This window comes from Cucurbita pepo, chromosome LG03 (genome assembly GCF_002806865.2).
Source record: "Cucurbita pepo subsp. pepo cultivar mu-cu-16 chromosome LG03, ASM280686v2, whole genome shotgun sequence".
Taxonomy (NCBI): Eukaryota; Viridiplantae; Streptophyta; class Magnoliopsida; order Cucurbitales; family Cucurbitaceae; genus Cucurbita; species Cucurbita pepo.
The window spans coordinates 10,102,906-10,127,107 of record NC_036640.1 but is presented as its reverse complement, the minus strand read 5'-3'; the positions used below and the strand labels follow the sequence as shown (position 1 = coordinate 10,127,107).

Sequence of the window (24,202 nt, the reverse complement as noted above, 5' to 3'; positions counted from 1 at the left end):
GAGCAATTATTTCAAATGAAAAGTATCGGTCAAATTAAGTTGTCTCAAGAAGCTCGGTTTATAGCCAAAAAAAAAATTGCATTTTGGGTGAATTTTAGTAGAATTTTCGTTAGTTAATAATAGAAATCTAACGTGACACTCCATTTTATTAACATCTTTCTCCTTATCAATCACCGTGGTCTCTAACCTTTTCTTTCCTCCATCTATGACAATCACCGTCACCGTCTTGGTTGCTTTTTTCCCCTCCTCTCATATTCTTCTCTTCGAAAAAAGGACGAGACAAGATTTGACACCTCTCTAAGCTATTTAAGCGAGGTGTCAATTCAAGAACCCAAATTGAATGATTTTTCAAACTTTGGACAAGATTGCATGATTTACAAACCTTGGGACATGGTCAACTTGTTGCCTAAAACTTCAAGGACAGTTGTACACACATTAATCTCGCTAAATAAATAATATAAAAAATGTGGTACTAACGATTTTGTCCATACACTAATGTTAAGGGTATTATTATTATTATTATTTTTAAGAATTAGGTGATTTAAATCTCGTGAGGTTGACGACGATACGTAATGGGTCAAAGCGGACAATATTTGTGAGCAGTGGGTTTGAGTTGTTATAAATGGTACGAGAGCCAGTCATTAAGCGATGTGCCAATGAGAACGCTGGGCCTCCAAGGGGGTGGATTGTGAGATCCCACATCGAAGGTGTAGAAACCTCTCCGACGAGTTTTACAAAAACATCAATTTTTTAGTTTATAGCAAAGATAGGTTCGTAAACTATTATATTCACACGTTCAAACAGTCTTAAAAAACGTATGTAACGTGACCATTGATCTGTCCTTATCTATCATTTAACATAAGTCCAAAATTTATAGATCTTCTAATATCCATCTAATATATAATCACTAATCATGTTAGTATCCAATTGATAATCGATAATTTATGTAGAAGTTATGAATTTCAACTACCATATCATTTTTGAAAATGAGATCTAAGATATTTTACAACAAAATGGATAAGACCCAAAACATTATAGAAAGCATATTCTTTTAATCTAAAACTTTTATGAACAAATTGGATAGATATGTTTCATACTTATTTTATCATGTTCTTCATTTTTTTATTTGATATAATATTAAGTGCATTTAATTTATAATTCGAGAGAGGTCGGTTTGCCGACTCGCTTAAAACCCCCCACCATCGTTGTTCGTTGTCACTTCTGAGAAATTTTTAGGAAGAGAGGCGCAACGAAACGAAACGAATCCATAGGAAGTGAAAACCGTGTGTTTATCTCATCCTTTCCTTCTCAAAATCCCTTAATTTGTTCTTCGATTTCATTGTGTTTTTCTTCTTTCTGTGAATCCCCTTTTCCCTTCACGAGGTTTCCTTTCGGATTCTTTCCCTTTTTCCTCCTCTTCTTCAGCGGATCATTCGCGGAATTTTGTTGATTTCTGTTTCTGTTTCTGTCTGATTTCATGCTTCCTTTGTTCTCGATTGCATATAGCGATTGTTCATTGTTCTATTTTAGAGTGTTTTTATTTTGTGGGTATGAGTCTTGTTATTTAATTGTTCATTGAATCATAGGTTTTATGTTTTTTTTCCGTTCGTGCTTAGACTTGATATGAAAAATAAGAACTGGGTTTGTGTGGAACTTTCATGCTTGCTCGAATGTTCATCTTGTGTTCTTGATATTTATTGGGTTTTTTTAATGGAATGTTCATCTGTTTATGGGTTTGCTGTTTTTTTCTTAAACAAGTTTCCTTGATTCTGTGTTGATCCAAATGCATTATCTCTTCAGCTTTTTTTACCAGCAAGATTTCTGCATTTGATTCCAAAGAAATAGATAGTCAAGGAGTGAATAATCATGTCTTACCAACAGCAAAATATGGATGAATTTGATTACATGGCGGGTGGGCATGAAATGGCTGATGAAATTGATGATGGGGGTGATGGAGAATTGGGTGACGACGAATTCGACATGGTTTGTTTCTTTGATTTCCATTTGTTATATATATATATATATATATATATATCATGTGTGACCCTTTGACATTAAGATCTACAAAAACTTTGCAGCTTACGAAGTCGATAGATACGTCGTCCGCCCTTGCGAGGAAGGGATTGGACATTCAAGGTATTCCATGGGATCGATTGAACATTACCCGTGAAAAGTATCGATTAACAAGGCTTGAACAATATAAAAATTATGAAAATATTCCTTCATCTGGAGCTGCTGTTGATAAGGTATGGATTGTCATAGAATCATTGATGTTTGCTTCGTGATTGTTTTTGAGGTTCGTAGGTTGAATGGAGGCTGTCACGGCCTTATCGATACTGGAAGTTCTTACACAAGTATTGTAGTAATTGTATTTGTCTTTTTAGGAATGCAAAGCTGTAGAGAAAGGAGGGAACTACTATGAGTTCTTTCATAATACAAGACTGGTTAAGCCGACTATCTTGCACTTTCAGGTATTACCACGGATAATGTTCGATTCTCCGTTTTCGACTCTTAACTATAATGAAGATTGGTTGATACACTATTTGACACGTTCTATACGTAGGTTATGCTATTGGTTGGTAGTTTCGTTCTCTAGTTATTTTCGACTTATTTTTGGTCAAGGGTAGCTCATGATTGTTCTCAAATGATATATGGGCAACTTTACGTGTTAAATGGTCTGTTTATTTGTTAGATTTGATATCAATCGTGTCCATGTCTGAGGCGAAATCGATATTGAGTTTCTGTTGTTGGTTTCTGTGCTTATACCATCTTCCCGAGCGCCTTTGAGGAAAAGAAATGATTATTTACTTTTGTCTTGTAGCTAAGGAACTTGGTCTGGGCAACTTCAAAACACGATGTCTATTTGATGTCGAACTATTCTGTCATGCATTGGTCATCTTTATCTGGCAACTTATCTGAAATCCTCAATTTTTCCGGGCATGTCGCTCCTACAGAGGTCGGTATCACACTTACTCTTATCTTTGTGCACAAATCTGCTCAGTTATTAACAGAAGCATGAGATTACCTTACACATTAAGTTTATATCATGGGAGTTCTGATATAAAATGATTAATGTTCTTGTTATGTTCATCGAAAATAACACTTCCCCGTTTCAAAGAATACTAGCCAAGATTAGGAGTTACGGTTTGGTGCGGTAGTTGTCTCTTAATTCCCTATGCCCTCTGTAACTGGCTTTCTATGCCTGGTCATGCAGAAACATGCTGGAAGTTTATTAGAGGGTTTTACACAAACTCAGATTAGCACGCTTGCCGTCAAGGATAATTTTCTGGTCGCGGGTGGATTCCAAGGAGAGCTTACTTGTAAGGTCAGCGCGTACTTACTGATTTTAAGCTCATTTTCTCATGCTGGGTTTCGGTATTCTCTTGGTCCATGAAATAAGAACCCTATTCCTGGAAAAGATCGTTGATTGATAATATTTATCGGGTTCGATGGTTTGGTTAATTGGTGCAATGTTGAGAGGAATGATATCGATTTGACATTTTGTGATATGATCATAGTGAATTTTCTATGTTATGGGAAAATGTCTGATCATAGTATATTAGTACTTTTGTTCGTTCGTGCAGCGTTTGGATAAACAAGGAGTAAGCTTCTGTACTCGTACTACACACGACGATAACGCCATTACAAATGCTGTTGAAATATATGAAAGCATGAGGTATTTTTAGAACTTAGGCTGTGTTTTGTTTGGTTTGGTTGGATTATTTACATGAATTCAAACTGGTTTATTTGTTTTTGCAGCGGTGAATTACATTTCATGGCAGCAAATAATGATTGCAGCATGAGAGAGTATGAGATGGAGAGGTTTCAGCTTTTGAATCACTTCCATTTTCCTTGGCCAGTAAATGTATGTCTGCTTCAGATTTTTACATGAACGATTGGCTGTTCCCTTTCATTTTCTTCGCTAAGTATTCCTTATAAGGGTGTGGAAACCTCTCCATAGTAGATGCGTTTAAAAACTGTGAGGCCGACGGCGATACGTAATGGGCCAAAGTGGACTATATCTGCTAGTGGTGAGCTTGGGTTGTTACAAGTGGTATTAGAGCCAGATACTGGGTGGTGTGCCAGCAAGAATGTTGGGCTCCTAAGAGGGGTGGATTGTTAGATCCGACATTAGTTGGAGAGGGGAATGAAGCATTCCTTGTAAGGGTGTGGAAACCTCTCACTAGCAAACACGTTTTAAAATCGTGAGGTTGATGGCGATACGTAACGGGCCAAAGCGGACAATATCTACTAGCGGTGGGCTTGGGATGTTACAAATGGTATCAAAGCCAGGCATGGAGCGGTGTGCCAGTGAGGACGATGGACCCTCAAGGGGGGTGGATTGTGAGATCCCACATCGATTGGGGAGGGAAACGAAGTATTCCTTATAAGGGTGTGGAAACCTCTCCATAGTAGACGGGTTTAAAAACCGTGAGGTCGACGGCAAGACGTAATGGGCCAAAGTGGACAATATCTGCTAGTGGTGGGCTTGGGTTGTTACAAATGGTATCAGAGGCAGACACTGGGTGGTGTGCTAGCAAAAATGCTGGGCTCCTAAGACGGGTGGATTGTGAGATCCCACATTAGTTGAGAGGGGAATGAAGCATTCCTTGTAAAGGTTTGAAAACCTCCCCCTAGCAGACACGTTTTAAAATCGTGAGGTTGACGGCGATATGTAACGTGGCCAAAGCGGACCATATCTACTAGCGGTGGGCTTGGGATGTTACAAATGGTATCTGAGTCTGACACCGAGCGGTGTGCCAGTGAGGACGCTGGACCCTCAGGGGGGGTGGATTGTGAGATCTCACATCGGTTGGGGAGGAAAACAAAGTATTTCTTATAAGTAGAAACTTCACAATAGTAACGCTTTTTAAAATTGTGAGGTTGACGGTGATACGTAATGGGCTAAAACGGACAATATCTGCTATGCAACTATAAGTAGTCTATGAAATAATAGGATTGTTTGTTTGGAATAATTGTGTGAATGTTCAGGGAAAATATTTTAATGATTCTTTGTTTATCGTTGTGTGCTGCAACAGCACACGTCGGTGAGCCCAGACCGCAGGCTTATGGTTGTCGTTGGGGATCACACGGATGGATTGATTGTCGATTCCCGAAACGGAACGGTAAGTTATCTGCTGTGCAGATTTGCATTATCAAGTTATACATAATGTTTCATTTAGCAATGCTCTTTTCCGGTTCAAACTGGTTGATTTCACCGCGCATATTCTCTCCGTATGAATGTATCGGATTCTATACAAGACGGTATCGATGGAAACTCATGGATCAGTGACATTGACATGACATGACATTTTGGAACATGTTTCAGGCTATAGGCACGGTTGTTGGTCATCGAGATTACTCCTTTGCTTCCGCTTGGCACCCCGATGGTCGCATGTTTGCTACGGGAAATCAAGACAAGACATGCCGAGTATGGGACATAAGGAAGTTCTCATCACCCGTTGCAGTTCTAAAGGGACACATCGGTGCTGCTCGCTCAATTCGTTACTCATCAGACGGTCAATTCATGGTAGTCGCCGAACCAGCAGACTTCGTACATGTGTATAGCACGAGTGCAGATTACAAAAAGAGACAAGAAATCGATTTCTTCGGAGAGATCTCGGGGGTGTCGTTGAGCCCAGACGATGAGTCGTTGTTCATAGGAATATGGGATAGGACGTACGCGAGCTTACTACAATACAACAGGAGGCATAGCTATGGATATATTGATTCATTCTTGTAGTGAGGAAAGGGATTTGAATGTTTTTAGGTGGAGATATCAAAAAGATGTCCACAGAAGACATGATTGAAGCAGTAAGTGATTGTTGGTTGGTTGGTTGGTTGGAAGTGTGTGGGTTTTGTTTTTTGAAGGTGTACAGAGAGATGTAGTGTTCTTGGTGTTGGTCTTGTTCTTGTTCTTTTTTGTATGTGTTGTTCATGTTTTACTTGGAAATGAAAGTGAAGCAAGTGGACATGTCTCATTACCTCAGACAGACAATGTCTCTTTCTCTCTCTTAAACTATTGTCCAATCAGTTTCTCTCTCCTTAGCTCTCCAATGGGGACTTTGTGTCTTATCAAATAGCCTTCTAATAACACCAAAAACTTCCCTTTCTCTTCTCTTTTTAATATATAAGATATAGTATATGAATAACTATATATATATATTATAGACACACACACACACACGTTGATGATAAGTCCATTGGACCAGACTAGCGGATCGATTTGAATATGGGTTTCAAGGTTTCAATAAATATACGATTTGAATAAATAGGTTTAGCTTGTTACAATAGGTTTAGCTTGTCAAACTTTGAGTTGAGCTTAGGTTAGCTCGTTAAAATAGGTTTAGCAGCTCATTCAAATAGGTTTAGCTTGTCAAACTAGCTGAGTTTAGGTTAGCTGTTAAAATAGGTTTAGCTTATCAAACTTTGAGCCTAAGCTGAGTCTAGGTTAGCTCGTTAAAATAGGTTTAGCTTGTCAAACTTTGACTTTGAGTTGATTGGATTGAGTCTAAGTTGAGTCTAGGTTGGTTTAAGTCCAAGAATATGGCCCATCAAATGGGTCAATTTGATCTTCAAAATTAGTGATATATGTATGATTTGAATAAATAGGTTTAGCTCGTCAAACTTTGACTTTGAGCCAAGATTGGATTGAGCCTAGGTCGGTTTAAGCTTATTGGACCAGGCTAATGGGTCGATTTGAATATGGTTCAAATGGGTTAGTCCGATCTTTAAAATAATGATCCATATACAATTGGAATAAACAGGTTTAGCTAGTCAAACTTTGACTTTGAGCTAAGATCGGATCGATCCTACGTCGGTTTAAGCCCATTGGACATGGGTCGATTTGAATATGGTCCAAATGGGTTAGTCCAATCTTTAAAACAGTGATCCATATACAGTGGAATAAACAGGTTTAGCTGGTCAAACTTTGACTTTGAACTGAAATTGGATCGGGCCTAAGTTGAGACTAGATAGGTTTCTGGGTATCGGCTTAAAAATACTCATTTTTTAAATAAAAAAGAGCACTTTCTTATTTTAAGAAAATACTTTTTCATTTTAAAAAAGATATATCGTGTGAAAAATAGTGTAATTTTTTAAATCATTAAATATTAATATATTTTCATAAGACTATATACACCGTAATATAAAAAACTTAATTATTAACTAAAGTTTAGGGACTATTATTATTTTTTAAAGAATAAAATTAATAATAATAAATAATAAAGTAGTCTTATATTTGTAAAAAAAAATAAATAATAGATTTTTTTATTTATTTATTTTTAATTGCAAGTAGGCAAAATTCCCCTCAGATACATTAATTTAGTCCCCATGTCCATAATTATATTACATAAACATTGTACTCTACATAAAAAAAATAATAATTCAAAAAGATTCTCAAAATTTATTTAAATATTATTTAAAAAAAAACAATCTCTATTATTTATTTGTAAATAATTCGTACATACACATTTCAAATAATTCCAAAAGATAACCCATTTGCTAAAATTATTGAACACGTTCAATTATTTCTTTTGTCTTTTAAAAAATGACCCTTTTTCTTTTTTCTTTAAATATTTTCACAAATTAGAATGTTTTTCAGAGCGGTTCAATTATGTTCGTGTTAATATATTTTCAAATGTTTTCTTGTAGTCCCTAAATATTTGTACCTATTTTGTTTTAATTGCTTCGATCCTCGATATTAAATTATGTCCATTTAACCTCTGACGTCAGGAGGTCAGGACCCACAAAAAAAAAAAAAAAAAACGGTTGAGAAACATTTATTTAACAAAATAATATAAAATTAAATTTTGAATTTTTAAAAATTATATGGTAATTTATATTATATTTATAAAATATTTTATATTTTTAATATAAATTATATTAAAAAAGAAGTATTTTTTTTTTTTACAGAGAACTCTGTTCCTACAAAAATAAATGGAGAATTTTGCGAAGATAAAAGATAAAAATAGGAAGCAGAGATGAAGACGGGAAGACTTTCCTATCCTCACTCGGTAGATATCTCTGATCCGTGCAGAACCCGAGCATAGTAAGTGGGGAAATTACGGTACAAAAATAGAATTTAAAATTATTGAAGAATAAAAAGAAAAAAAGAGTTTACCCCATTGTGAGTGTGTTTGCAATTGGAGATGGAAAGCAAAGACAAAGACAGCGGTGTATGGGGAATAAGGTGGTCCCTCACCGCACACAATAACTACCACTCTACAAGAAGAAGAAGAAGAAAAAAAAGAGACATAAAGAAAAGGACAAAAGCGTCATTTACTCATTCCCGTGAACTTTGTTTGGATTTTTTCCCAATCTGCCCCCGTGTCCCTCCCACGTTCTTCTTCTTATTTTCCCCTCTACTTTTTTTCCCTTTTTTATTTTATTTTTCTTTAAATTACATCATTTTTAATAACTTTTTTAATTATCTTAAAAAAAAAAAAAAAAAAATTGAATTCAAAACACAAACATTCCAAAAATCTTGACAATCTTAAGATCGAGCTAGACAAAAACGATTCGAGACAGCTCACGAGTGAGTCATCTCCTTCTCTTAAAAAAAAATTAACGACGAGCACACTACTAAATATTTTTAATATTCGTTCTTTTCAAGTGAAGATAAGGTTGTGACTCGGGAATAATCAGTAGAGTTGAGAATGACTATTTAGCGTATCTTCTTACTTACTTTCAATGCTTCCGTTCAAATGGGTTTGTGTTAACAAACATGCTCTTGCAATGTCTTTATGATCATCTCGAACATGTTTCAAAAGTTTTTTTTGTGTTTTATTTTACAAAAACGTTGTTTTTAGTAATGTTATTGTCTATGGAGATTCAATTAATATTCATTTTTTAATTATAATATAATGTCTTAAAACTTAATCTATATTCGTATTCTTTCCGTATGACATTATTAAAACAAAATGTCACATCATAAATTTCGTATACAAATTTATTGTTTATATGTCACATGGATTTGTTGTTACATAGCGACCAAATGGACAAAAATGTCAATATGAAGTTTTGACAACATAATTGTAATTAAGGTAATTAATAAAGCATAAAATGTAATTTATCAGAAAATTTTGATAAATTGGTAAATTGTCATTTATTATTATTATTTTTATTGAAATTATGAAAAAAAAAACAGCAGAATTTAATGCTATAATAAAAAATAATAAAAAAAGTGCAGTTTGTCTTTTTTAATTTTTGTTTATAAAGTATGGAATCCTAAGAATAATAATTAATGAATTTAAAATAAATTAAATGGTATCTAATTATGGGTAATAAAATATAATTTTGTCCCTCTATTTTTTAATTAATAAATATTGGGAGTTTTAGTCAGATACACACTTTTTTATGCATTAATAATCATATGAATAACTAAAATAATATTAATGTACGAATAATTTTAGAAGTTAATTAATTAAAAAATATTATACATGTCTATAATTTAAATTTAAATTTTATTTTAAACCAATATGAATATAGCTCAATTCTCACTTTACCATGTTTTTTTCTTGATCATGTTCACCAACGATTGAATTATATATATATATATATATATATATATATATATATATATATATATATATATATATAAAAGTGCAGTGTTGGTATTGATAATAATTATCAATTTTAAGTTGTTTTTTTTTGTCATAATTTCATATATTTAATATTATTCTCATTCAGATGTGACCTTGATTCATTCATACATCACTATACCGTTAGTTTTATAATTTCATAGTGTCTTCCTCTATTAAATAACGGTCGTCGAAAACCATCATAATTCAACTTGTCATGACCGATCTCGTCCTTCCAATATTGACCCGACACACCTATATATATATATATATAAATTCGATGAATTTTGGAAGATAAAAAAGAAAAGTAGTGGTGAGGAATAAATCTATTTTTTTTTAATGTATAAAGTAAAATAACTTCGATTTTAATGACAAAAAAGAAAAACGATGTAAAATTAGCAAGAGCTCAACAAATAAAGCACAACAGCTACAAACAANGAGACTCAAAAGTAGTCAACGAGTTCACTTTCTTATTTCAGATAGGTTCCTTTCATTTTAGTCGCTAAATTTTTGAAAATAACTATTTTAGCCCTCAACTTTCATAATATTTATTTTAGCCTTTTGATATATTACTTTTATATTTAAAAAGTAACCCGTTAGAATATATATATTTTTTAAATTTACATATTAAAATAAATATTTTGAAAGTTTAGATATTAAAATAGGTCATATTTGAAAGTTCAGAGACCAAAAATGAATATTTTAAAAGTTTAAGGATTAAAATAGAATATTCTTGAAATATTTAGAATCAAAATTAGATTTAAAGTCGAGTATTTTATTGAATTTAAACTATTATTATTTTATAAATTTCATAAGTGAAAATAAGAATAAATTTTAAATTCAACAAAAAAAAAAAAAAAAAAAAAAAAAAAAAAAAAAAAAAAAAAAAAAAAAAAANTAAATAAATAAAAGAGATAATTTAGAGAGGAAGGTGAGCTCAAAAAACAGAAAGGCGCAGAAAGCGAAGCAACACGAGAGGATGAAGTACGCGACAATGAGCCAACATGGTCTTGCCCTTCTTCATATCAATCCATGTCTTTCTTCTTCATTTCCGTTTCCGTTTCCATTTCTTCTCTGTTTTCTCTCTTTTTCTATGCTTCTTTCCCTTCTTCACTCCATTGATTGACTGATTTCTCCATGGATTTCCTCCGTTTTTTGGCCCTTTCCCTGTTGGGATCCATCGCCATTCTTCTTCACAACTGCATTGCTCTTGATGCTGTTTCCCCTCAACTCAACGACGATATTCTCGGCTTGATTGTCTTCAAATCTGCCCTCCACGACCCCTCTTCCTTTCTCGCCTCCTGGAATGAAGACGATGATTCTCCTTGTTCTTGGGAGTTCGTTAAATGCAACCCCATCAATGGCAGAGTTTCTGAGCTTTCCATTGATGGATTCGGGCTATCAGGGAGAATCGGACGAGGGTTTGAGAAATTGCAGCATCTCAAGGTACTCTCGCTTTCTGGCAATAATTTCACCGGCAATCTTAGTCCTGAGCTTGTTCTTCCTCCCAGTCTTCAGAGAGTTAATTTCAGTCGTAATCGTTTATCTGGACGGATACCTACTTCTTTAATCGCTATGTCCTCCATTAGATTTCTTGATTTTTCTGATAATCTGTTCTCTGGGCCGATTCCTGATGAAATGTTTGCTAACTGTTCTTTGCTTCATTATCTTTCTCTTGCGTCTAATATGCTTCAAGGCCCTGTCCCCAACACATTGCACACAAGGTGTTTGTATTTAAACACTCTGAATCTTTCGGCCAATCAGTTCTCTGGTAGCTTGGATTTATGGTCTTTGACAAGGCTCAGGACATTGGATCTTTCCAAAAATGCTTTCTCTGGGTATTTACCGCAAGGGATTTCAGCCCTCCATAACTTGAAAGAGCTCAGGTTACAGAGCAATCAGTTCTCAGGGCCATTGCCTGCAGACTTGGGATTATGTCTCCACTTGTCTACATTGGATGTCAGCAGGAACCGCCTCACCGGGCCGTTACCGGAGTCGATGAGGCTCTTAACCTCCTTGACCTTCTTGAACATTGGGTTCAACACGTTTTCAGGGGAGCTCCCGCAGTGGATTGGGAACATGACAAGCTTGAACTACGTGGAATTTTCAAGCAATGGCTTCACTGGCAGCCTTCCCTTGGCAATGGGAGGATTGAGATCTGTCAAATACATGAGTTTTTCAAACAACAAGCTATCTGGGAACATCCCGGAGACCTTAATGAAGTGTTCTGAGCTATCTGTGATCAAGCTAGAAGGAAACAGCTTGAATGGAAGGGTACCAGAGGGGCTGTTTGAACTGGGTTTGGAGGAGATCGATTTGTCTCAGAACGAGCTGATTGGTTCAGTCCCAGTTGGATCAAGCAAGCTGTATGAGAAGCTCACAAGAATGGACTTGTCAAGCAACAGATTAGAAGGCAACTTCCCCGCCGAAATGGGATTGTACAAAAATTTGAAGTACTTGAATCTCTCGTGGAACAACTTTAAAGCAAAGATTCCACCGGAAATGGGTTTGTTTCAGAACTTGAATGTGTTGGACCTCAGAAGCAGTGATCTGCATGGCTCAATCCCCGGAGAACTGTGTGATTCTGGCAGTTTGGGGATTCTTCAGCTCGATGGCAACTCTTTGATTGGTCCAATTCCCGACGAGATTGGAAATTGTGTCTCACTATACTTGCTGTAAGTATTCTACCACTGCGGTCCCTTCTTTTTCAAGATGTACTTTTGTTTTTTAACTCAAATTTGCAATTTCATCCTTGTTAGTTTGATAAAATTTTATAAGATGTCCTTATGATCGGGAATTATTTACGAGAGTATTATCAAACTATAGGGAGAGTTCAAACTTTTAAATTATAGGGACTTAATACTAACTTTCTCCTCATCATAAGGACTAAATTTGTAATTTATGAACTTTGGGTACCTTGTCTATTTTTGGACGGTTTGTTTTAGTTTCATTTTAAAGTTAAATATTAATTTCACTTCTTCCCATTAAAAGGTTAACTTTAAGATCAAGTTAGTTATATAATTTATTTTGGTTAAATTATAAGTTTAGTTTCTAAACTTTTAAATTTGTGTTCGGGTATATGCAGGAGTTTATCCCACAACAATCTAAGCGGAGAAATCCCGAAGTCAATCTCGAAGCTAAGCAAGCTAGAGATTCTAAGGCTTGAATCAAATGAATTGAGTGGAGAAATACCCCAAGAGCTTGGAATTCTTCAAAACCTGCTTGCTGTTAACATTTCATACAATATGCTGACAGGCAGGCTTCCTGTTGGTGGCATCTTTCCAAGCTTGGATCAAAGTGCTCTGCAAGGGAACTTGGGCCTTTGCTCCCCTTTGCTTAAAGGACCTTGCAAAATGAATGTCCCTAAGCCCCTTGTTCTAGACCCCAACGCCTATCCCAGCCAAATGGGTGGCCAAACCAGCAGGGACAAGCCCTCACAGTACTCTAATTCTTCTCCCCATCATGTGTTCTTCAGTGTCTCTGCCATTGTTGCCATTTCTGCTGCCACTTTCATTGCCCTTGGGGTGCTTGTGGTTACCTTGCTCAATGTCTCGGCACGGAGGAGATCGCTTGCGTTTGTCGACAATGCGTTGGAAAGCATGTGCTCGAGCTCTTCGAAATCAGGGACTGCGACTGCTGGTAAGCTTGTTTTGTTTGATTCGAACTCGAGGGGTTCACCGAACTGGGTTAGTAACCATGAAGCCTTGCTGAACAAGGCCTCTGAGATTGGTGCTGGAGTTTTTGGAACGGTTTATAAGGTTTCGTTGGGAGATCAAGGTGGAAGAGACGTAGCTATCAAGAAGCTTGTGAAGTCGAACATGATTCAGAATGTGGAAGATTTCGACCGGGAAATCCAAATCTTGGGCAAGGTCAAGCACCCCAATTTGATCAGCTTAAAGGGTTACTACTGGACTGCACAAACTCAGCTCTTGGTCATGGAGTATGCTACCAATGGAAGTCTTCAAACTCAACTCCATGGAAGGCTTCCTTCATCTCCATCTCTCTCTTGGGATAACCGGTTCAAGATTGTGCTTGGGACAGCCAAAGGACTAGCACATTTACACCACTCATTCCGCCCGCCAATTGTTCACTACGATCTCAAGCCAACCAACATCCTTCTCGACGAAAACTTCAACCCGAAGATCTCCGATTACGGGCTTGCAAGACTGCTAACAAAGCTTGACAAGCATGTCGTAAACAACAGATTCCAAAGTGCATTGGGGTACATCGCACCAGAACTAGCATGCCAGAGCATAAGGGTGAACGAGAAATGCGACGTACACGGGTTCGGGGTGATGGTACTCGAGATCGTAACAGGACGAAGGCCGGTCGAGTACGGAGAAGACAATGTGGTAATATTGACAGACCATGTGAGGTATTTGCTAGAGAGAGGGAATGTGTTGGATTGTGTTGATCCAAGCATGAGTGAGTATTCAGAAGATGAAGTGGTGCCCATACTCAAGCTGGCTTTGGTCTGCATTTCTCAAATTCCTTCAAGCAGGCCATCCATGGCTGAAGTGGTGCAGATTCTGCAAGTAATCAAGGCTCCACTTCCACAAACAATACCACAAGGATTTTGAGAACCTCAATTTCAAATGTGATATTGTTTACCTTTGGTTGGACCTGTTCTATGTTTTTAATGGATTGCTTGAACTTTTTTCCTTTAATTCTTTGTTTTCACAATTTAGAGGATAATGTGAATTAACCTTGTGATTTTGTAATTTTGCCTTATTGGAGATGAAAAGCTTGAAGCATAAAGTGAAATTTCATGTGATTACTCTCTCGATCAATATTCAAATAGAAATAAGAAAATCAGGGACAGGGTCAATGATCACTCACGTCACGGGCAGGAAGATGGAAGACGTGGTAGGATAAAGGTATTTTTTTAGTTTTTTTATAAAAAGTTTAAAGGTGTTTTTGAAGTTTCTTTTTAAAAAAAATTAAAAGTATTAATATAATTGAGAATAGATTACAGCCAACTCAACGATTGAATCATCCTTTAAAATAAAATCTCCAGTTTATTTCTACCCAATTTCACAAGGCTTAATCATATGGCATTACAAAAAGAAGAGAATGGACCTTCAAAATCCTCAAGATTAACTGTCGTGCAAAGCCTTCATCAAATGAAGCTTGTTGAAACTCTGTCCAGCAACCCTGAAATATTTCATCACACAATTATTTATTAGACTCTCAAGACATTGATTGAACAAAATGTTAGCGTCTCTAAGATTGGTATGGTAGGTAGGCAGGCAGCATCATACCCATTAATTTGATTGCAGTAGTTTGCTATTTGATTCGTTATGAGATAGCTATCCAAACGTGATGGCTCAGGGAGTGGTTTAAAGATGGGGTTTGTAGGATCCTCCTCAGGGAGAGGTTCTTCTCCTGCTGCTTTCCTCATCGCATTCTCCGCCCTACGAAACAGATTCCAGAAACATATGAACACGCCTATTTTACATTCATATGCAAATGTTTCTACTTGCAAACAGTTTTATCCTTGCAATCGTGATGAATTACGATGCCAGCGAAGTGTAACAAAAACGGTTGTGTTAAAACCCAAGAAAGCTTTCCTAACCAGGTTCATTGATGTAACAGAAATGCACATGAATAAGGAAAACTATACGTCTTAAATGTGCTAGCTAACAAGAATTACCTCCTCTTCTGAAGCCATGCTTGCTGCTGAGCTTGCTGACGTGTCAGGCTTCGATAATAGAATTGGAACTGAAACAAGAATATCGATTTATATTGTGCTACAACCAATCATAAAACAGAGACTAGAGAAACGTTGAACTTTACTGTGCCCATGGAAAACTAGAGACACAAACCTTCTGCTGCTCGACCGACAAATCATCCATACATTCAATCAGAAATTCCACATTCCTCTCCATAAATGGATTCGCTGGAAGTTGCAGGCGGTCATAATCACACTGAAACAGCAATGATCTAATCAATAAGAAAAGAAAGCGATGATAAAATTTAGATCAACAACAATGTGAGCAGTACCCACAAGTTATGTTTTACCTGGGTGACTGGCGAATCAGCTTCAAGCTCCGTCATAAAAGCACTAATGAGGGCTGAATTTGAAACTTTGATCTGAAAGATAGAAGAAATATCACAATGATTATGTTATATTGTCAACGTAAAAAGTCTGTAGACCCAAAATGACTTTTGACCAATTATCAGAGTAAGATCCGGACAAGGAAATAGGGTCCAAGTGACATACAGGTATTTCCTCAAAAATATCCACCCATGATAAGTTCTTCTCTCTCAACCTATTTCACCAAGACAGATAAATTTCCAATAAATAACTTGACTTAAAAGAATAAAAGAAATTAAATTACATACTTCTCTCCTGTAAAGTTGTTACTGCGGTAAAGCTCCATAAAAGAATCTGAAAGCTTTAATGCTTTGAGAGCTAAGACACCTTGATTAGACCTTGATGGGTCATAAATTATGCAGACACACCGCCTAATATTTTCCTGCGAGTTCATGTTTTAATAAGATGACCTAAAATAGAAATGTAAATCAAGAATTTAAAATATAGGCCAAGGTAAAAAAAAGTAACACGATTGATGGTGTTGAACTCAGTTAATCAGGAAGCTCTATTCAAGCGACAGGCACTTAACAGGCAACCTAGAACTTGTATGCTATTGATGAGTTTTTAACCATCTATAAATATTCAACCTCAGAAATTATCTGGCGCAAGTCCTCTGAAATTATAATTCTTTTGAGAATGCTGAAAGTATAAAAGAGAAGACCACGGAAAACATAAGCAAACTGAACCAAAGTGCCTCAAAAGAATTAAAAAAAGGGCTTTAAATTTTGGTAGTCCCTTAATAGCAAAAACCAGGAGATCCTGAAACCAAAAGGATGGCAAGAAACTAACCCAATTACAATTGGAAAAAATGGTCATCTTCCAAAAGTGCTCATATTCAATAATTTTTTTATTTAAATCGATAGTTTATATCTAAAATTTGGGTAATTGGTCTGGGTCAAAGCTCTTTACAAAGATAAGATTTCTCAAGATTCCCTAGATAGAAATTTTATATCAAACTCCTTTTCTTCTACAAAAATATCTCCTATTACTAATAAACTTTTTAAGAACATGCCACCTCTCTCTCCCTCTCAGAAAAAAAAAAAAAAANTACAAATTGTCATTCCATCTCTCTTCTACTTGTCATTTACTTCTACTATCTTTACCTTCCTCTTTGAATCTTATCCAAATACAGAACATTGACAATGATCTTGACAAGAATTTCCACAAGTTGTTCACAGAAGTTACTAAAATGAACACACAGAAAGAAAAGAGATCTCAAAAACTCTGATAGTTAATCAGAAAAGCTTCGAATGATGAAGATATAAGCACATACAACGCGTTAAAAAGTTTTGATACTAAATAAACACACATACTATAGACAGAGAATGAGTAAACTAATACCTGATAATTCATAAAGGTCTCAATCAGCTCTACTGTCTGATATGAACCTAAGAAGGTCGACTGATACCTGAATATGATTAAGTAAAATGTCATCCACTTCACATAAACATCAAAGAGGAATTAGTTGAAATCTATCTTTCAATAATGTCAATCAAGTCAGCATAAGAGCTCCACCAACATGACACGGTGAGTTAATAATTAGCATATATCATCAAGCACAAGGGACAGAACACTTGTTTTGGTGTTCATGAAGCCAAAGCAAAAGAACGCCCAAATGAAGTAGCAACCTTACATTTAAATGCCTCGGATTTGCAGAAGCATGTCTGATCTAACCAAATTAACCAAGACACTAAAGATTTTTTTTTTATCCCTAATACAACAAAGTTGAAAATCAGATTTCAGGCACGGCTCATAATCTCCAATAGTTGGACACAAGTAAAATAGTACCAATTACATAATAGTTTGTTTAAAATCCAAAAACAAAATGGAAAAATAATCCACATGTTTTAAACATGTGGAGGTAAAAAAGAAACTGATCAGAAACAAGTGAAGAATATGAACACAAAGAACATACATGCATATACACATTATTCCCTACTAATAATGTCATGTTCTCCATAAATATGTACTATAATAAAACTATGCTTACCATCCGACAGTGTTATTGTCAACATTGACTTCTCTCAGACATCTCATCATTTCAAGCTGGTAATTAGCACCATCAGCTTCAATCTCCTCATCCTCCTCCCGAGTCTAACAGATTCATGTTCATATATTAAAATAATTGCAATGGTAGAAAAAAAAAAAAAATCCTGAACCATTAAACAACGTGAAAATAACTGCCTCATCATACCGGAAAAGGAAAGCAATTAGTGACTTCAAGAACACTACCAACATCTAACCCAAGAAGTTGCCCAGTCACAAGGGCTGGTGAAAACTCCTTGCAATGCTTGATTATCTTCAATATAACCTGCAGAGATGATAAAATAGGATTTTAACCTTAATTTAGGGATAGAAGAACAAGAGTTCAAATTTATAGAAACGTTTGTCCCCACTAATTGCTTGCCCTATATAACGTGCCAAAGAGAAAAACAACGTTTGAACGAACAACAAAAGGAAATCCCGAATTAAATAAAAACCTCCGCTTTGTTCATGCCTGGGAAGAACTAATTAGTCCCTACACTTCAAAATCAAATTAGACGCAAAACAAGAAAAAGGAAAGGAGGAAATTACCAATCCTTCAATCTGGACCACTCGGAGAGGGGTAGCAACCTCTTCCGTAGCAGCAACCTGCAGAAAAGACCTAGCCATCGCTGCAGCACCACAAACGCATTCATAAACAGCGAAACGAAACCCACAACCACACTTAAAAATCAAAATTCAAATGCAAGAACGATGAGCAAGAGAAGAAAGAAAGAGGCTGTACGCACTGTTAGCCATAATTAGGGATTCGCAAAAGCTCGAGAAAGAAGGAAGAAAGAACAGAGGCCTGGATCGAATCGCAGAAGCAGCTACGTGCGTCTTTCAGAGGTGCAAACGCGGGAGAGTTTGTGAATAAACCCTACCAGCGGCGGCACAGTCCGGCGATGGGCAGGTGGAGCAACGACTCCAATAATGGGCCGAGTATTTGTTCAAATCGGCCCAAACAAAAACAAAAATTGTCATTGAAAAAAAAAATCTATTTTAATAATTAAAAAAAAACTTATTAAAAGATATATATAGTGTCTACCCATGAATTTTTAATATTTTTTTTGCAACGCAATATTTTTAATAAAAATTTAAAAAAATAAATATCGAGAAACTAAATTTATAATTTTAAAAGTTCAGAGACTAAATTTATAATTTTAAAAGTTTAGATGTCAAATAAGTATAAAAGTCGGGAACTCGATTGTAATTTAGCTTAAGGTCGACCATGTCGGGCTTCCATTAAAAATATTAAGAAAAAAAATGAATGGGTGAAGAATTTTATTAAATTTATGCATTTTGCAACAATTTGGTAAATCAGGGGCATTTTCGTAATTTTGTCCAAGTTTAAAGAACAAGAGACGAATCCTTATATAAGGGAGTTCATAGAGGTCGTAAACCCTAACAAGGTTCTCTGAAGAAAAAAACGCAGCCTGCTATGGAGCTTCGGAGATCGAAATTTCTTTCGATCTCCGATTTGCTATTCCTTGCAGATTAAGAGAATCTGACATTGATCATAGGCATCTCAGAAAGCCAGTTCCTGATTTCTCCCATAGGTTCTTGGCTCGCTATGATGCGTACACTTTCTTTTCGTTTCTACTGAACTCGATCCTCCTTTCTGCTTTCGAATCTTCTATTTCTTGCCTTTTGAACTGGTGTTTACGGAATTGGAATGTGTTATACACTGTTTTGCCTGGAGAGTATTTGGATTCTGACTGCGATTTTTTTTCTTTTCGGATTTTTGACTTAATTTGTGTGCGTTTGTAATTGGATTTGATTCTCGATCTTTCATCTTTTCTTTAGCTGAGCATTTGATTCTTCATTTTGTCTTCCTTCTGATACGGATTCAATGTCATTTTCTTCCAAGTCTCAATGATTTTGTTCAAATCGAAATTTTCAAGTTTATCAAAATGTATTAATCGCTTTTTAGGTAGGATATGTTAATATTTGTTACAAATTAATTTCATTGCAAAACGGTACTAAAATTGCATTTTATTTTGAAATATATAAATTTTTAGAGATTTATTGAATGATAAAATTGATACCTTTACTAATTTTCAATAAAAATTAATTTGTTACGATCATTTTTGTTTTTATATGAAACAATCTTGTTCATAAAACCAATCATACAAATCTATAATCCAATCTCAATTAAAACATTATGATTTGATTTTTTGAGTTTTTTATTTTCTGTTTTTGAAATTTATAAAATTAATTTTACAGTATCTTTTTGATAAGTGCCTCGAGATGTATGGGAAATTTGTGGCTCTTTCAACTACTGCCTAATCTTCCAACAAACCCAACCGACATTTGTTGTCGAATTAAACCAAGAATCATAATATGTATAACAAAAATCTCAGAACAAACCCAATTATGCTAACAGAATAAAAAGTATTCTATAGTTAACTTGCCAAGTGAATGCTTTGTTCTTCATCGTGTTAACTGTCCCTATTGGGAATTCTGATGAACTCACAATTAATGGAATCGAACGCCCTCGATTTCTCGACACGCTATATCCAGGCACGCCGTAGCATACACAAACGAGCTGATAGCTTAGTAGCTTCGGCCCCAATAGCTCCATTTCTTTGCAGGCTTCCCAGATGCAAAACATTTGGTACCTGTCCACAAACATCACAGTAAATTCAGGGAAACTAAAGAGACTCTAATAATTTTCTCGAACAAGTCTCATTCAAATTTGTAACAGCCCAAGTCCACCACTAGCAGATATTGTCTGCTTTAGCCCGTTAAGTATCGTGGTCAGCATCACGGTTTTTAAAACGTATCTACTAGGGAGAAGTTTTCACACCCTTGCAAAGAATGTTTCGCTCTCCTCTCCAACCAATGTGGGATCTCACAATCTACTCCCCTTCGGAGCTCAACGTACTTTACAAAGAATGCTTCGCTCTCCTCTCCAACCAATGTGGGATCTCACAATCTACTCCCCTTCGGAGCTCAACGTACTTTACAAAGAATGTTTCGCTCTCCTCTCCAACCAATGTGGGATCTCACAATCTACTCCCCTTCGGAGCTCAACGTACTTTACAAAGAATGCTTCGCTCTCCTCTCCAACCAATGTGGGATCTCACAATCTACTCCCCTTCGGAGCTCAACGTACTTTACAAAGAATGTTTCGCTCTCCTCTCCAACCAATGTGGGATCTCACAATCTACTCCCCTTCGGAGCTCAACGTACTAGCTGGCACTCAGTTGGGGAGGAGAACGAAGCATTTTTTATAAAGGTGTAAAAACCTCTTCCTAATAGACGCGTTTTAAGAGAACAATATCTGCTAGCAGTGGACTTGGGTTGTTACAAAACCAAATACAGATCTGGACAAAAATTTAGTACCTTCGGGGAGTGCGGGCTGCTCGAAGGGGGAACATAAGGTTTTAGCTGCTCCCATCTCACCCTTGGTCCGTGTTTTCACGTCCTTCTCGACCTCCTAAAGGAACATAAAAACGAAACCGGTAGACGATAAAAGGTTAGCACAAAGCAAACATGTTACAAACTTCTTATATCCGAAAACCTCTCTCAATTTACTCAAGCCAGTGATCACTGATGTTCAAAACAATGGAATATTACGTTAAAGCTGAAGCAGCCAACACAAGCAACAAAATCTTAATACCTCTTCATCACACCATGGAGCCAATATCATTTTCTTCTGACTGAGTGCTTCAGTAAACTCTTCCCATGTAGTAATAACTTGAATGCATACATCTCGTTTTTCTTTCGCCGCATCGAACAGGCTTTGTTGAATACTTTCGAGCAATTCTTTCACTTGTTCAACCAATGCAGCTCTAGGTATGTCCTTTTTCCCCGAGTTATCACGACGAACGGCACGTACCTAGAAATAAAGTAATAAATATGCTAGCAAGGGGACGGAGTATTTCGATGGTGACGAAAAATAACATCAGTAGACAGAATAAACAACCTGATTGTTTGCCAAGTCCTTCGGCCCTATTTCGATCCTAAGCGGAACACCTTTCATTTCCCAGTGAGAATACTTCCATCCAGGAGAATAATTATCCCTAGAATCGACCTCGGCACGAATTCCTGCTTCGGACAATGTATCCAAAGTGGTAGAACAAGCATCAAAAATTCCTTGAGTGTCTGCATCTTTGTAAGGTACGGGAACGATAATAACTTGAACCGACGCAACTTTTGGAGGCAGCACCAATCCCTTGTCATCCCCATGAACCATAACCATCACACCAATCTGCAAACGATTCGGAAAGACAAGATTAACAGACGCAGATATTCACTACGACACGTTACGTAAAAGCTCGGACAAATGCAAGTATCAAAATATTACCGTTCTAGTACTATACGCCCACGAATTTTGCCAGACCATAGCTTTCTCCCCCTTTTCGTTTTCAAAGTTGATTTCGAACATTTTGGCGAAGTTTTGACCCAAGCAATGTGAAGTTGCACCCTGAATTCCACGACCAGTGTTCGGGATAAATGCCTGCATAGAAGAAACAGTTTCATACAGTATAAACGAGAACCGGGTATCGATTCACCGTGCTGAAAACAGGTCAAAACATTTAATCAACTTATACCTCCACGCTCGTGGTGTAAAGACCACCGGCAAACTTCTCCATCTCGCTCTTCTTGCCCTTGATGACAGGAATAGCCAGGTATTCTTCGTATATTCGCCTATACAATTCCAATATTTCAAGAACCTGAAATAAAAGTGACCACAGATTCATAAAAGAACTGTATATTTCAGGGTTTGATTGAAGGATGTTTTAGAATTCTCCCTTTAAACTCATCCTTGGTTCGAAGCACGGATTGTAACGGCCAAGCCTACCACTAACAAATATTGTCCTCTTTGGGCTTTCCCTTTCGGGCTTATCCTCAAGGTTTTTAAAACGCGTCTACTAGGGAGAGGTTTTCACACCCTTATAAAGGGTGTTTCGTTATCCTCCCCAACCGATGTGGGATCTCACAATCCACCCCCCTTCGGTGCCTAGGGTCCTCGCTGGCACTCGTTCCTTTCTCCAATCGATGTGGGACCTCCACCAAATCCACCCCCTTCAGGGCCTAGTGACCTTGCTAGCACATCGTCTCATGTCCACCCCCTTTGGGGCTCAACCTCTTCACCAGCACATCGTCTAGTGTCTGGCTCTGATACCATTGGTAACGGCTCAAGCCTACCGCTAGCAGTTATTGTCCTTTTGGGTTTTCCCTTTAGGGCTTACCCTCAAGGTTTTTAAAACGTGTCTACTAGGGAGAGGTTTCCACACCCTTACAAAGGGTGTTTTGTTCTCCTCCCCAACCGATGTGGGATCTCACAATACCCCATTTGTAACGGCCCGAGCCCACCGCTAGCAGATATTGTCCTCTTTGGGCTTTCCCGTTTGGGTTTACCCTCAAGGTTTTTAAAACGCATATGCTAGGGAGAGGTTTCCGNAAAAATAATCATGAGCAGCAACGATGTTATACGTTTCTTCCTCTTGACCAAATTTATAACCTTCATTAGCAGATTCATTTTCTATGGTTTCCCTAATCAAACTACAGGTTACCAAGGAACCATGCATAGCACTGAATAGAGAGGGCCGAATACACCAGCTACACCTAACATGTGGAATGGGTGCATANGCACCCTTATAAAGAGTGTTTCATTCTCCTCCCCAACTGATGTGAAATCTCAAAAGAATGATCACTTGAAGAACTTGGTGCTCCCAATTTAGACCCCACTCATTCTTTTTGGTTCCAATCAAAGTGAGTTCGCATATTTGCATGTAATAGTCCAAGCCCACCGCTAGCAGATGTTGTCCAAGGAGAGGTTTCCACGCCCTTATAAAAAATGCTTCGTTTCCCTCTCCAACCGATATGGGATCCCACAATCCACCCCCTTCAAGGCCCAGCGTCCTCGCTGGCACTCATTCCTCTCTCCAATCGATGTGAGACCTCACAATCCACCCCCTTCAGGTTCCAGCATCCCCGCTGGCACACCGCCCGGTGTCCACCCCCCTTCGAAGCCCAACGCGTCCTCACTGGCACACCGCCCGTTGTCCACCCCCCTTCGGGGCTTAGTGTCCTTGCTGGGTGGTTGTGCCATACACTTATACCATTTATGACAGTCCAATCCCACCGCTAGTAGATATTGTCCTCTTTAGCCTTTCTCTTCCGAGTTGTCCCTCAAGATTTTTAAAACGCGTCTGCTAGGGAGAGGTTTCCACACCCTTATAAAGAATGTTTCGTTCCCCTCTCCAACCAATGTGGGATCTCACATTGAATCTCCCAATTTGCTCGAGATAAAAACGTTTCTAAATCATAATTTAAAACTCTAGAGTTTTATACCTCGGTATCCGCTTCATCCTTAGTAGCAAACGCAGTATGACCTTCCTGCCAAAGGAACTCTCGACTCCTGCAGTCGATAGTTAAAGAAAATTAGTCTTTTCTTTCAAAACAATACAGTAATTTAAAATTAATCACAAGCACAAGTAATTGCCTAATAAATGGTGTGGGATGGCTGAACTCCCATCTCACAACATTG

The 24,202-nt window shown here is 37.1% G+C and overlaps 4 protein-coding genes across 7 annotated transcripts in view; 2 read left to right on the top strand and 2 right to left on the bottom strand.

Annotated features, from left to right (window-relative positions):
• The first annotated feature begins 1,062 nt into the window (after window positions 1-1,062).
• LOC111790847 (uncharacterized WD repeat-containing protein C2A9.03-like) lies at window positions 1,063-6,044 on the top strand. Of its 3 annotated transcripts, none has more exons than XM_023671946.1 (10): window positions 1,063-1,283; window positions 1,882-1,983; window positions 2,079-2,246; window positions 2,385-2,471; window positions 2,822-2,956; window positions 3,215-3,325; window positions 3,585-3,676; window positions 3,760-3,865; window positions 5,040-5,126; window positions 5,330-6,044. In XM_023671946.1, the coding sequence occupies exons 2-10, from the start codon at window positions 1,888-1,890 to the stop codon at window positions 5,741-5,743; spliced, it is 1,296 nt and encodes a 431-aa protein (XP_023527714.1). In that variant the 5' UTR covers window positions 1,063-1,283; window positions 1,882-1,887; the 3' UTR covers window positions 5,744-6,044. The 3 variants fall into 3 exon arrangements, with proteins under 3 accessions (XP_023527714.1, XP_023527713.1, XP_023527712.1); XM_023671945.1 differs by having other exon boundaries at window positions 1,063-1,383; window positions 1,801-1,983; XM_023671944.1 differs by having other exon boundaries at window positions 1,064-1,283; window positions 1,801-1,983.
• A 4,482-nt stretch (window positions 6,045-10,526) lies between these two features.
• LOC111790811 (probably inactive leucine-rich repeat receptor-like protein kinase At3g28040) lies at window positions 10,527-14,355 on the top strand. Its single transcript, XM_023671876.1, has 2 exons — window positions 10,527-12,256; window positions 12,667-14,355. The coding sequence occupies exons 1-2, from the start codon at window positions 10,719-10,721 to the stop codon at window positions 14,159-14,161; spliced, it is 3,033 nt and encodes a 1,010-aa protein (XP_023527644.1). The 5' UTR covers window positions 10,527-10,718; the 3' UTR covers window positions 14,162-14,355.
• A 195-nt stretch (window positions 14,356-14,550) lies between these two features.
• LOC111789631 (eukaryotic translation initiation factor 3 subunit H-like) lies at window positions 14,551-18,609 on the bottom strand. The gene is made up of 12 exons (XM_023670263.1): window positions 18,450-18,609; window positions 18,253-18,332; window positions 17,873-17,989; window positions 17,669-17,772; window positions 17,020-17,086; window positions 15,927-16,060; window positions 15,805-15,853; window positions 15,603-15,674; window positions 15,407-15,508; window positions 15,235-15,302; window positions 14,843-14,995; window positions 14,551-14,735 (listed from the first exon to the last, which is right to left on the bottom strand). Exons 1-12 carry the CDS (start codon window positions 18,457-18,459, stop codon window positions 14,678-14,680), a joined length of 1,014 nt encoding a protein of 337 aa, XP_023526031.1. The 5' UTR covers window positions 18,460-18,609; the 3' UTR covers window positions 14,551-14,677.
• Window positions 18,610-19,995: 1,386 nt separating this feature from the next.
• Window positions 19,996-24,202, bottom strand: part of LOC111791515 (proline--tRNA ligase, cytoplasmic) — an 8,697-nt gene continuing 4,490 nt past the window's right edge. For both annotated transcript variants that reach the window (XM_023672896.1, XM_023672895.1), the window contains 8 exons: window positions 24,158-24,202; window positions 24,007-24,073; window positions 22,260-22,382; window positions 22,013-22,165; window positions 21,632-21,916; window positions 21,326-21,544; window positions 21,049-21,142; window positions 19,996-20,321 (listed from right to left, as the gene is read on the bottom strand). The exon at window positions 24,158-24,202 is cut by the window's right edge and continues 143 nt beyond it. In XM_023672896.1, the coding sequence (XP_023528664.1) occupies window positions 20,257-20,321; window positions 21,049-21,142; window positions 21,326-21,544; window positions 21,632-21,916; window positions 22,013-22,165; window positions 22,260-22,382; window positions 24,007-24,073; window positions 24,158-24,202 (1,051 nt within the window). In that variant the 3' untranslated portion in view covers window positions 19,996-20,256. The remainder of the gene's footprint in view (window positions 20,322-21,048; window positions 21,143-21,325; window positions 21,545-21,631; window positions 21,917-22,012; window positions 22,166-22,259; window positions 22,383-24,006; window positions 24,074-24,157) is intronic.

Coding starts and splice junctions, on each gene's coding strand:
- LOC111789631 (XM_023670263.1), bottom strand. Junction 17,773..17,872: donor CTAATTGCTTTCCTTTTCCG/GTATGATGAGGC, acceptor TGAATCTGTTAG/ACTCGGGAGGAGGATGAGGA. Junction 15,675..15,804: donor ATATTTTTGAGGAAATACCT/GTATGTCACTTG, acceptor TCTATCTTTCAG/ATCAAAGTTTCAAATTCAGC.
- LOC111790811 (XM_023671876.1), top strand. CDS start 10,719: ATGGATTTCCTCCGTTTTTTGGCCCTTTCCCTGTTGGGATCCATCGCC. Junction 12,257..12,666: donor TGTGTCTCACTATACTTGCT/GTAAGTATTCTA, acceptor GGGTATATGCAG/GAGTTTATCCCACAACAATC.
- LOC111790847 (XM_023671945.1), top strand. CDS start 1,867: ATGTCTTACCAACAGCAAAATATGGATGAATTTGATTACATGGCGGGT. Junction 1,984..2,078: donor GTGACGACGAATTCGACATG/GTTTGTTTCTTT, acceptor AAAACTTTGCAG/CTTACGAAGTCGATAGATAC. Junction 3,677..3,759: donor GAAATATATGAAAGCATGAG/GTATTTTTAGAA, acceptor TTGTTTTTGCAG/CGGTGAATTACATTTCATGG.